Here is a 12,770-nt window from a genome sequence, read left to right as displayed (position 1 = left end):
TTTCCCTAAGCAATTAAAATCAGTTATTAAACAATCCAATTGCTGTAACTTTAATGTTGTCTTTAAATAATGAGTAGTTAAATGGCTTTTCCACTTATCATGCTTGTTTTTCACACAGGCGTCTCCTGGCTGAAGCTGCTCTCCAGAAGCTGGATCTGGAAACTGCTGAACAAGCTTTTGTACGTTGCAAAGATTATCAAGGGATTAAGTTTGTGAAGCATCTGGGCAACCTGCAGAGCGAGTCGATGAAGCAAGCAGAAGTGGCAGCCTATTTTAGCAGATTTGAGGAAGCTGAAAGAATGTATCTGGATATGGACAGAAGGTAATTGCATGTGGTCACCTCAGCAGCAAGTAACACAAAAAAATTCCTTCATAAGGAATGGCTGAATGATAGAATCTGCTGAGCTGGAAGGGATCCATCAGGATCATCGAGTCCAACTCCTGTCCCTGTGTAGGGCAGCCCAAGAATCACCCCATGTCCCTGAGAGCATCATCCAAATGCTTCTTGAACTCAGGCAGGCTTGGTGCTGTGACCACTGCCCTGAGGAGCTTGTTCCAGTGCTCAACCACCCTCTGGGTGACTTTTCCTGATATCCAACCTAAACCTCCCCTGATGCAGCCTCCTGCCATTGCCCTGAGTCCTGTCACTGGTCACAGGAGTGAAGAGATCAGGACCTGCCCCATCTCTTCCTCTCCTGAGGAAGCCACAGACTGCAGTGAGGTCACCCCTCAGCCTCCTCTTCTCCAAGCTGAATAACCCAAGTGACCTCAGCTGCTCCTCATAAGTCATCCCTTCCAGACTCTTCACCATCCTCATGGCTCTCCTTTGGCCACTCTCCAACAGCTTGATGCCCTTTATTATATTGTGGTGCCAAAACTGCAGGTAGTGTTCAAGGTGAGGCTGCAGCAGTGCTGAGTAGAGCAGGACAATCACCTCCCTTGTCTGGCTGGCAATGCTCTCCTTCTAAATGTACATCAGCATGTTGCAAACTTTGCAAAACCTCAGCTGCTCCAGGTAATAGTGCTGTGTTTCATAGATGTTTTTTGCCAGTATTTTGTCAGTATTTCAACTGGGATTCTAAAAATACAAACAAACAACCTTAACTGATGTTTTATTTATGTACTGTTGCTCTTAGCTAGTAGCCAAGTACACATTCTCTCCAATTACATACACAAACAACAGAGTTTTTAATGAACTGTCATCTCTAGAGAGACAGAAAGGACTCTGGATGAAATTGTAGACCAGTCAATGGAATTTTTACTCAGGAATGAAAACAAACAAAGCAAAATTACAATATTACTGGGAAACACGAACTAATTAGCTAGTTTTTACTGAAAAAGGATAATGAGAGATAATAAGCAGCAGTTGTGTGATGTAGCCTGTAGGTGGTGGTCAGACATGGAGCAGCATGAATCACTTATGCACATGTGACATTTTTAAAGCTTTGATTAATGGAGCTATGAAGAAAAGTGAGGAATTATGGAAAAACAAAAAAAAAATTATTCTTTCATGCTGTTAAGATGGAGAAATCCTCCTCTTCCCCAGGAAGAAGGGAGGGGGGAAGGCAGGAGCTGGGGAGAGATGCATGGTAGAGCCTGGTAATGGAAAACCTCCTTGCACACAGTGAATTAACCCATGGAAGTATATGCTGATTTGGAGAGCTGGAATGCCTCCTAAGCACTTCACTTGCAGTGCAGCACTGATTTTTAGACATAGGATGTTCCTTTCCACATGGCTGAAGAGAAATTTGGCTGTTATAGAACTGCAGAAGACAGAGACTTACTTTTTTTTTTCACTGGTTTCTCCAGCAGTGAAGCATTGTATTCTCCAGCTACAAGATTATGGGAGTTCTCTATTGACCTTATGGGTCTCCTCACCACTAGAAAAATCTTGATAAGAACCTACTGTAAATCAGGCTGAAAGAAATCAATTTTTTAAATACAATTCACAACTATTTAGCTGACTGCACTAACTTGCTATTGCCTTCCTTAACTCACTTGTAAGTTTAAGGGATTTTCAAAAGAAGCATTTATATAGCATTTATATAGCTCACCCATTTATTTTCGGTGCACCTGCAGAATTACTTCTGTATGAAGTAATACAGAATTCTTCTATGTGGTGAAAAATAATTACTAGATCTCAGTTTTAGCTTCCATTATTTATATTCCTTACTCCTTGGGCTTTCCCTTCATCTTCCTTCTGCTTTTAGCCTTTTGCAGCTTCTGCAATCTCTTGTAGCAGTCAGCAATGAAAGACAAAGAATGGTTAAAGATATGAGGAAACCTGAAGTACCAGCAGCCCAACTGTCCTGCCAGCTGCTTGTTTAACTCCTCACATAGAAGCATGGCTCATAGGGAAGCACAGACATAGAATCATAGAATCACAGAATGGTCTCAGTTGGAAAGACCTTAAAGACCATCCAGTTCCAACCCCCCTGCATGGACAGGGACACCTCCCACCAGCCCAGGCTGCTCCAAGCCCCATCCAACCTGCCCTTCAACACTGCCAGGGATGGGGCAGCCACAGCTTCCCTGGGCAACCTGGGCCAGGGTCTCACCACCCTCACAGCAAAGAATTTCTTTCTAATGTCTCACCTAAATCTCCCCTCTATCCCACTTAAAACAAATCCCTCTTGTCCTCTCAGTACACACCCTTGTGAAAAGCCCCTCTCCAGTTTTCCTGTAGCCCCTTCAGGCACTGGAGGGCAGCAATGAGGTCTCCTTGGAGACATTTTGTGACCTGTGAGCTCTCTCGAGTACTTGCTTTTATGGAATACTGTTTGAACTGTAAACAACATACCTGGGATCATTGCAGTACTTATGCTGCAGTTTATGAACGTGAAAATACTTTTTAATGTTTTTATTGCGATTTTTTAAAACTATTTTATTGTCTTTGACTTTTTCCTGTTATTTTCTGCTTACACTAGAGATCTTGCCATTGGACTACGGATAAAACTGGGAGATGGGTTTAGAGTACTGCAGCTTTTAAGAACTGGCTCAGGTGATTCAGATGATGCCCTTCTTGAACAAGCGTATAATGCTATTGGAGATTACTTTGCTGATCGTCAGAAATGGTATGTTCTGTAGAAGAACCAGTAAGAAGGAATACAAAGGAAATGATAAAACTGATGACAAGACTTAATTTATGAGTAGGGACAGACGTTGAGAAAGTCAGGATGGAATCTCTGGGATAATTTTGCAATGATGAGATTAAGCTCAGATCTTTATGGTTCCATTTTTGCACCTACCATTAAATAGCTGTTGCCGAACTGTCTAAAGAATGAAGTTGTATTAGGGTGGATATAAAAGCATTACATTAAATAAACTCAGTCAAAAAAGAAGTAGGAGAAAATTATTAAACATCAGTGAATTTCAAAACTAACCACAAAGTTTCTAAAATGCTCAAGCCCACAAATATTTGACAAGGTCCAGAGTTCTGTCTTACCTGAATCTGTCGCCAGCTGTTGCCTAAACTGGGCACCCAGAAAGGTTTTAAGAATAGTGCACAAATGTAATGGTATTTCTCCAGAAGACATTTTGCAGTCAGGTACTTACTGAGCCAGAAGTGACATCTTCATAGTTAATAACTTGCAGAGAAGTTTTTTGTTCATGAACTTTTTTGTTGCCTCTAAGCCCATGTGAGCTTTTAGCATCTCATAAAGCTCCACAGCTCCACTATACATTGCAGTTACCCAGACTAAATTGTCACAAAGAACTTGGGTCCTAAAGCAGTTGAAAGCTTGTGATTATTTTTTTAAAGTTGATTAAGTTAAGTTGATTAATTTTTTTTAAGTTGATTAGATGCTTTAGGTAACTTTGGAGAATGGTCATGGAGATCTTAGTGTGCTATATATAGGGAAGCACAATACTAAAGGCCTTTTCTGAAAGTTCATTTGTAAGTTTTTGTCCACTGACAGCCATGATCTGACAGCTCCACTATATATTGCAGTTACCCAGACTAAATTGTCACAAAGAACTTGGGTTCTAAAGCAGTTGAAAGCTTGTGATTAGTTTTTTTGGGTTGATTTTTAGGTGCTTTAGGTAACTTTGGAGAATGGTCATGGAGATCTTAGTGTTCTATAGATATGGAAGCACAATACTAAAGGCCTTTTCTGAAAGTTCATTTGTAAGTTGATGTCCACTGACAGCCATGATCTGAGCAGATGTGGGAATACAGTTTTAAGATTCTTTGATTTCCTAACCTTATGCTAGTTAAGATAATCAATCTTGCTGCTACCTCAGTATAATGATCTCTGAAAATTAAAACTTTTAGCATGTTTCAGAAAAACAATGAAATTGTAGCCACAAAAGCTCTCTAAAGCAAGGTGACCTATTTAAAGTCATTTTAAACTTACAAATACAAAAGGCTTGCACAGTGAGAAGCTTTGCTTGTGGTTATAGATCAGAAGCCACCACATGTATTTTTTCTCCTTAGGTTAAATGCTGTTCAGTATTATGTACAAGGTCGAAACCAGGAACGTTTAGCTGAATGTTACTACATGCTAGAGGACTACCAAGGACTGGAGAACCTAGCTAACTCACTGCCTGAGAACAACAAACTGCTCCCTGTAAGCAAGAAACACCTTTATTTTTCATTGTCTTATGATTAACTATTGATATAAAATTTCCCATCTTGGGAGAGTTAAGAGAGTAAGAATGCAGGATCTGACCTAAGGAATAATGGTGTTAATTTTAGTGTTGATCTCCAGTGTTATTGTTGTCTTCATACTCCATCATTCTTCCTTTCCCTTATAGTCCAGTTTCCCCAGAAAGACCTGATTATTCATCATGCTTTGTGACCATATGGCTAAGTCATAATTCACTGTTTCCTTCCCCAAATCATGGCATTTCTCTCTAAAATAGCTACACTTCACTGAGAAGTCACTTCTCATGGCTGGACACTTCCTTTAGCTTTCATGTTGTTGTCCAGTCTACACAGGGTTTTTTATCCCAGATTCTTCTTGGTTGCTATCCCTAGTTTAACCTCTCATCATACCTCTGGTGGGAATGCTGATTTAAAATGAAATTTAAAGATGCTCTGCTGAAAGGAGGGAAAGTAAGTGGTGTAGCCTGAAATGACCCACTAAGTAACAGCTAATTTAAAACTATTATACGATTGTTTAATTCAAAGTGCTTGAAAAATGCAAAATAAAATGTAATGCCATTTTCAGTTGTATGAACAAAGCAAGACATAATACTTTGTTTTTAACCTCATTCCAACAGCAGAGTTTTGTGAAATACTCTCAATAATTAAGTTTTAAAGATTGACACCAGCCTGTATTGTCTCCACAGAATCCCTGAGGCAAATAAGCCCTTCCCTCCAACTTCTTGGGATTAAATTAAACAGGAATGTAATTAGCAGATTAGCAATACCAAAACCTCCAAGTGAATTTAACGTGGTGCTGATGCTTTTTGCAGGATATAGCTTATATGTTTGTAAGAGTGGGGATGTGTGAACAAGCTGTGTCTGCCTTCCTGAAGTGTAATCGCCCAAAGGATGCAGTAGATACCTGCGTGCATCTCAACCAGGTAAACCACCAGTAGATAATCTCCTTTAGCCATACCAATTTAGCAGTGACATTTCTATCCGAATGCCCAGTTAAATACAAGGCCTTGCTAGGTGTCTGAGAGTTCGTCGTGGTTTCAGGAAGATTCATACTTCATTGCTCAAGGCAGTTACCTGAAATGAGGGTTAGACCGTCGGAGGGACAAAGCAGTTCAGCAGTGCTGCTGCTAGTGGGTGTGGTGGGAAGCACCCTCAGCGTACTGACACTGCTGAGCTGTGGAGAGCCGGGCTGTGCTGCCTCCTGCTGGGAAGGGAGGAAGACTGGAGAGCTTCTGGCTGCTGGTTTTCCACATCCCCCGTACTTCCCTGTACAGCTGCGGAGGGATTTGTGGGTGTTAGGATATCTCCCCAGTTCCAGAAGGACAAGGAACTACTGGAGAGAGTCCAGCATAGGGCACTGAAGTGATGAAGGGGCTGGAGCATCTGCCTGTGAGGAAAGGCTGGGAGAGCTGGGGCTGCTCAGCTGAGAGACAAGGAGGCCGAGGGGAGATCTGATCAGTGCTGATCAATATCTACAGGGGGTGTCAGGAGGATGGGGCCAGACTCGGCTCAGGGGTGTCCAGGGACAGGACAAGGGGCAATGGGCACAAACTGGAGCACAGGAGGTTTGACCTGAATATGAGAATATCCTTCTTTACTCTGAGGGTACCAGAGCCCTGGAATGGGCTGCCCAGGGAGGTTGTGGAACCTCCTTCCCTAGAGACATTCCAAATCCTCCTGACTGTGTTCCTGTGGGATCTGCCCTAGGAAATCCTTCTCTAGCAGGTGGATTGGACTAGATGATCTCCAGAGGTCCCTTCCAACCCACCATTCTGCCATCCTGTGAAAAGAATTGGTCTGAAAAATGATCTGTATGTTTACAGCTAGAACTGTTCCCCAGTATGACTTATCTGTGCAAACAGGTGTGTGAACACAAGTAAGAGAGAAACTGAGGATGGCTGTTAGAAACTTGATGTGTGGGAATGGCAGGACTGGCTAGTGCTGGCTTTATGTAAAAAATTCCCTAGTTTATGGATCTGAAGGGCTATGGGATTCGGGCACGTTTCTCAGTCCTGCCAGACTTGATCTGGGGCAAACACAGTAGCCAAAATGCTGAAGATCCAGAAAATTCACAGACAAAATGAGCTGTACAGAAAGACAAGTAAAGTTGGCGGGTTTTTTGTGCCTTCAGTTTATGGGCTGAAGTCCTCTGTTAGCCATGCTTTTGACAGTCTGAGTTCTAGTAACACCAGAAGTGTTGAAATCCACATGTTCAGCTGTAAGCAGCAAGGAAGTGATTTTGCAAAGCTTTTACCAAAGCAGAAGCAACTGCTTTGTATGTGGTTTTGGAGAGAAGTCCAGCATTTGTTTCACAGGCCTGCTGTACCACATGATTGGCAATGATGTTAGCATTTGTATTCTCTTGCTTTTTCCTTTAATTTTATAGCAGCCTGGTTCTAAAAGGTCATGGAAGTGTTGCACACAAACGTTGCAGACTATTCACGGTTAAGCAGCTTGTTCTGTGAATGGATTTGAAAAAATGAGGTTAATAATTGTCTGCTTTCATTTCTAGTGGGATAAAGCTGTGGAGCTGGCTAAAAATCACAATATGAAAGAGATTGGATCCTTGTTAGCCAGATATGCAAGTTATTTACTGAAAAACAGCAAGGTCTTTGATGCTATAGAACTCTATCGTAAAGCCAATTATTTCTTTGAAGCTGCTAAGCTGATGTTCAAGGTATGGCAGGTTTTCATTTCATGTCAAATAACTGGGGTTTTGCACTTTAATATTTCTGTGCTACTTTTATTTTCTTGGGGTTATTTTAATGTAAAGACCATCCAGGCAGTAGGCAGCTGTCATTATACAGGATGCTGCAGAGATGAATCCAACTCTAAAGTTCAGGCATCTCTATCTGAAATAGTCCTCTGCAGCCAGTGGAGAGGAGACTTGCAGGACATGAACCACCAGACTTGAGACTTTCACTTCAGAATAAGATGAACTGCACCTCCTAGAAGGTCGTGTTGCCCTGCATGGCCTACTAAAGGAGTATAGCAGACTGGCCTGGGTGCAATGTCCAGATTATTTGAGGTGTTGTGTGGATTAGTTTTCTCTCCTTTGTTTTAAAAAATAGCAATCTCATTAACTGAAAGTTGAATTTTGGTATTTCTTCTGTTGGTTTCTTCAGTTAGAAACTCCTGTGGTATGCTTGTAAGATGAAGACGTTGCTTAGATTTGGTTTGGCTGCAGAAATTTCTGTACAGAGCTTATAAAGTCTGTAAGAGTGATATGTAATTTTCACAGGAATATTTATATATATATATATATATATACACATTTTAGTCTGGGAAAACCACCAGACCTTATTGAAAGCTATGTATCTTTAAAGCTTCACTGAATAAAAATCACTCTTTTTTAGTTTGTTTTTATATTAAGTCAATACATTATACAGAGTTACACACATTTATCCTTCCCAAGAATCTGGATTTATGTACTTGTTAGCTAAACAAATACAGAAAAATGTGCATTCTTCACTTTGACATTTTCATTTGTAGTTCTGTTTGCAGTCTAAATTATTACATTCAAATACAGAATTGTTCTTTTGGCATGATTTCCTGGGTTTGTACAAGCATGCAATGGTCCAAGAGAATGAAGCAACTCTTCTAATACATTTTTTTAAGAAGAAATCTACATTAAATTTCTTGATTTTGTTTTTTTAAGGTTGCAGATGAAGAGGCAAAGAAGAGGACCAAGCCTCTGCGAGTTAAAAAGCTTTATGTATTAGCAGCCTTACTTACAGTGCAATGCCATGAACAAATGCAGAATGCACAAAGGGGAAAAGTGAAAGGAAAAACCTCAGAGGTAGAGTGTTGTGTGTGGTTTTTTTTGTTCCTCTTTTTGAATTCCAGTATGTGCTCCATGATCAGAATAAATAAAGCTGTCTTCATGTTAGGCTAATATTTTTTTCATTAACCTTTTTTTTTTTTTCTGCTAGGAACCAAGCTTTACTTCAAGCAAGTCTTCCATGACAACATAGTGTTTAAAACTATTGTTTTAAAATATTTAAATAATATATATATATTAATGAATATTTTTCTTCCTAAGTTTAATGTGTTTTTCTCAATGTTTTAAGTTTAACAATGAAAATCAAACTAAGGTTCTGCTTTTTTTTTTTTTTTCCTGTCATTTAGGAGTCAGTATCAATCCCAAAGAGAGATCTGGGATTGGAAATGGTCCAGGGAAGGGTCATGAAGATGATCAGAGGCTGGAGCAGCTCTGCTCTGGAGACAGGCTAGGAGAGTTGGGGTGTTCAGCCTGGAGAAGAGAAGGCTCCAGGGAGACCTTAGAGCACCTTCCAGTGCCTGAAGGGGCTCCAGGAAAGCTGGGGAGGGGCATTTCATCAGAGAAGATAGTGATAGGACAAGGGGTGATGGTTTTAAACTGAAAGAGGGGAGATTTAGGTCAGACATCAGGAAGAAATTTTTCCCCAGGAGGGTAGGAAAGCACTGGCCCAGGTTGCCCAGGGAAGCTGTGGCTGGCCCATCCCTGGCAGTGTTCAAGGGCAGGTTGGATGAGGCTTGTGCAGCCTGGTCGGCTGGGAGGTGTCCCTGCTCATGGCAGGGAGGTTGGAACCTGATGATCTTTAAGGTCCCTTCCAACCTCCACCACTCTATGATTCTATGATGCTATGATTAAGCTATGCTGGCTGTAATTCAGCAGGGAGCTGGCTCCAGATTTGGGGGAAGCAAATGGACGATTCTTTTTTTTCTGCTCACACTTTCATCTTCGTATGTACAAGCAAAAGGCTTTAAACAGAGTTTTAAGAGATCTGGTGTTGAAATGCCATATCTATCCAAACTATGAACCAGTCTGCTGATCTGCACAGAATATATTTGTACACATGTATATGCCATTTATCTTTGAAAATCTGCACCATATGTTCTGCCTGTGCACTGCAGAAAATGCCCATCAGTGTTCACTTTTGGACCACACGTTTACATTTTCCCTCGTTAACGTAGTGGTGTAATCACCAAGGCCAGAGAAATTCTTGTCATATATCCCCATTGAAAATGCCCATCAGTGTTCACTTTTGGACCATGCATTTACATTTTCCCTCATTAACATAGTGGTGTAATCACCAAGGACAGAGAAATTCTTGTCATATATCCCCATCTCCTGCTGTTTTGGATAAAAATGTGCTTGTGATACTGCTTGGTTTTCAGACTGCTTCAGCTTTGGCTGGTTTGCTGGAAGAAGATGTTCTTTCTTCATCGTACCGCTTTGCAGACAACCCCTGGCGAGGAGCTGAGGCCTACCATTTTTTCATACTTGCTCAGAGACAGCTCTATAAAGGTTCTGTAGATGCAGCACTTAAAACAGGTAGAACTTCATTTTTCACCCTGTAAAGAATTAATTTTACAGACCTGCACAGCACATCATCTCATTTCTCGTTGGCATGTTTTTCTGCCCGTGCTAGATCCATGGAATTTAAAACAAAACCATAGGTTGAATGGAATGTGGCAGCAGTCAGGATACCTGGGAGGTATTTTCTTGGAGACAGTGCAAATCTAACTTGCCAAATATGACCTGGTTAAATTGGAGAATCTCTGTAGATGCTTTGTTGACTGCTTTGTTTAAATTAACATCACACCTCCCTAAAGAGCTTCATAAAAATGTTGTGGGAGTTAGGGAAGCAAATAGTGCCCTAATGCTTTGTCTGAGGAATGAAGATTCATCTCAATTCCTTCCACTGTGTTTGGAAAAAAAAAAAAAAGTCTCAAAAAGGACACATTAATTTCTCAGTCAAATCCTCCTATTTTTAATTATTTTTTAAAAGTGCTGAGCAAGAAGGCTTCATAGTCATGTCTATGAAAAGACTTTAGTACATTGTGTCTTATTTATAAGATGAATATTGTCTGCTGGTAGCAAACATTTCATCCAGGTGCTAGCACTTGTCATAATTTCCTTGGATTATTTCTTTTTTCCTTAGCTCTTCATTTGCAAGATTATGAAGACATTATCCCTGCAGTTGAAATCTATTCCCTTCTGGCACTCTGTGCATGTGCAAACAGAGCATTTGATATTTGTTCAAAAGCTTTTGCTAAACTAGAATCCTTGGAAAGTCTTAAGCCAGAGCAGAGGCAACAGTATGAAGACCTTGGTCTGGAGATATTCACAAGGCATTGTCCAAAGTCTAACAAAAAAAATGATCTGGATTATGTTCTTGAGAGGTGGGTTTATATTTACATGGTATTGTAATAATACTAGCTTTTTTTTTTTTTTTCCTGCTGTTTTCTGTATTTTGGGGTTTAGCAGGTTTTCTGTGTGACCAAGTTAATGATGTGTTTCCTGATTAAACTGGATATTGGGTAAGCATGATGCAGGTGGTAACCCTTTTGCAGAAAGGGTAATTCAACATTGTTTTGTTTGGGAGAATAGACACTGGCTGCAGTCAAAGAACTGGGCATGATAAAGATAACACTTCATCTTAATCTGAAGCACATCTGAACAGAGCACAGGAGTTTTAGGACCTTTGATAAGTGGCCATGTGCCATTTAAGTAATAATGTTACTGTTTGCATCACCACTGGGGTGTGATGCAAATGTCAACAAGTGAATGATTCACCCTTATTAACCAAAAAGTCTCCAGTGTTTTGTGAATTCCCTAAATATACATGGTGTGAGAAGATGAGTATGTCAAGTGAAGGAGTTAGAATATGAAGGGAATGCTTCAGTGAAGTCCTTGGAGTAGCTGTACCCACAGTGGTGTCTTTGACCACAGTGCTTTTTCCTGTCAGCAGCATGGAATCTGTGAGCATGGCAATGGGTTGGGAATCAGTTTTCTTCTTAATAAAAAGGATTTTAACCTGTCAGGTTTGATTTTACTGTGCAGAAGGACAGAATCTCACTAGTGGCTTTCATGTTGACCCCAGAGGCATAAATAATAATAGTAGTGCAGGTGTCTAATTGGACCTCACCTTTCTGTGGCCTTCACTGCTTATTTTCACTTCACCTTTTGGATCTGATGATCTTGATTTGCTGCCAACATGGTTCTGGGGGTTTGCATTCTGTCACATGAAGATTTTACATACTTGGCTGTGTTAACAGTGAAGTGTTATGGGATTTAATAACTCCTGATGAAAAAGTGGTGCCCATCTGAACAAAGCAGCAGTATTTTACAGATGAGCATCACAACTTCTGTAACCAGCTGCAGGCACACAGGTATTTATGCTGTTCTGGAAGTTTCTACAAAACAAATATTTGTTGGTGTTTTAAAACCATGTTTTTATTCTTTGAGCCTTATTGACTTTCTTTTTTTTTCTTTTATTTTTCCCTTTACTAGTGGAGATGGAAAAGTTCCTGTATGTGTTGCAACAGGAGAGCCTATCCTGGAGTATCAATTCTGGATGTGCAGCGTGTGCAAGCACTGCATGAAAGCCAAAGAAGCAAGCAATTACAACTTCTGTTGTCTGTGCCACAGCACAGTATAGCAGAGGATCAAGGACTTTTTATGCCCCTCTCTGTTGTGTCACTAAAAATACTCTATAAAAGGTTATCTGTATTTTAAAATACGACTCAGGTACTAAATTGTAACAGACAGTGCCACTATTAAGAGAAAAAAAACCCAGAAAACTCAGAAGATAAACCTTTACTGGTTCTAGTCATGTGAAGAAACCACTGTGTGATGACTCATTTTTTTTAGTTTAATTTTTAAACAAATTTTTAAGGTTAAAAGAATTCTTTTTATTTTCATGGTAAATTGAGCCCTGGTTTCAAACCCACGCAGATTCCTTGTACCTCGATCTCGGTGCCTTTTCCTGTGAGGAACCTCCACTCTCTTTTTGTGACTCTGTGGGAAATGACAGGGCTTTCTCAAGCCCCCACAGCACTCAGGGTCTTGCCCACGTGCAGCAATCTGTGCTGTTAGTCTGCATCTGGGTTCCCGAGCTTTGGCGACGTCTCGGGCTGGTTAAGGAAACCTAAAACAAATATTTGTTGGTGTTTTAAAACCATGTTTTTATTCTTTGAGCCTTATTGACTTTCTTTTTTTTTCTTTTATTTTTCCCTTTACTAGTGGAGATGGAAAAGTTCCTGTATGTGTTGCAACAGGAGAGCCTATCCTGGAGTATCAATTCTGGATGTGCAGCGTGTGCAAGCACTGCATGAAAGCCAAAGAAGCAAGCAATTACAACTTCTGTTGTCTGTGCCACAGCACAGTATAGCAGAG

General features: G+C 40.5%; 1 protein-coding gene across 2 annotated transcripts in view; it reads left to right on the top strand.

Annotated features, from left to right (window-relative positions):
* WDR35 (WD repeat domain 35) overlaps positions 1-12,107 on the top strand; it is a 44,044-nt gene extending 31,937 nt beyond the window's left edge. For both annotated transcript variants that reach the window (XM_010002374.1, XM_010002373.1), the window contains 9 exons: positions 119-322; positions 2,928-3,074; positions 4,436-4,568; positions 5,419-5,529; positions 7,119-7,283; positions 8,265-8,405; positions 9,767-9,923; positions 10,534-10,774; positions 11,886-12,107. In XM_010002374.1, coding sequence (XP_010000676.1) covers positions 119-322; positions 2,928-3,074; positions 4,436-4,568; positions 5,419-5,529; positions 7,119-7,283; positions 8,265-8,405; positions 9,767-9,923; positions 10,534-10,774; positions 11,886-12,033 — 1,447 coding nt within the window. In that variant the 3' untranslated portion in view covers positions 12,034-12,107. The remainder of the gene's footprint in view (positions 1-118; positions 323-2,927; positions 3,075-4,435; positions 4,569-5,418; positions 5,530-7,118; positions 7,284-8,264; positions 8,406-9,766; positions 9,924-10,533; positions 10,775-11,885) is intronic.
* Positions 12,108-12,770: the final 663 nt, after the last annotated feature.

This window comes from Chaetura pelagica, unplaced genomic scaffold (assembly GCF_000747805.2).
Source record: "Chaetura pelagica isolate M959 unplaced genomic scaffold, ChaPel_1.0 scaffold46, whole genome shotgun sequence".
Taxonomy (NCBI): domain Eukaryota; kingdom Metazoa; phylum Chordata; class Aves; order Apodiformes; family Apodidae; genus Chaetura; species Chaetura pelagica.
This window is presented reverse-complemented; position numbering and strand designations above follow the sequence as displayed.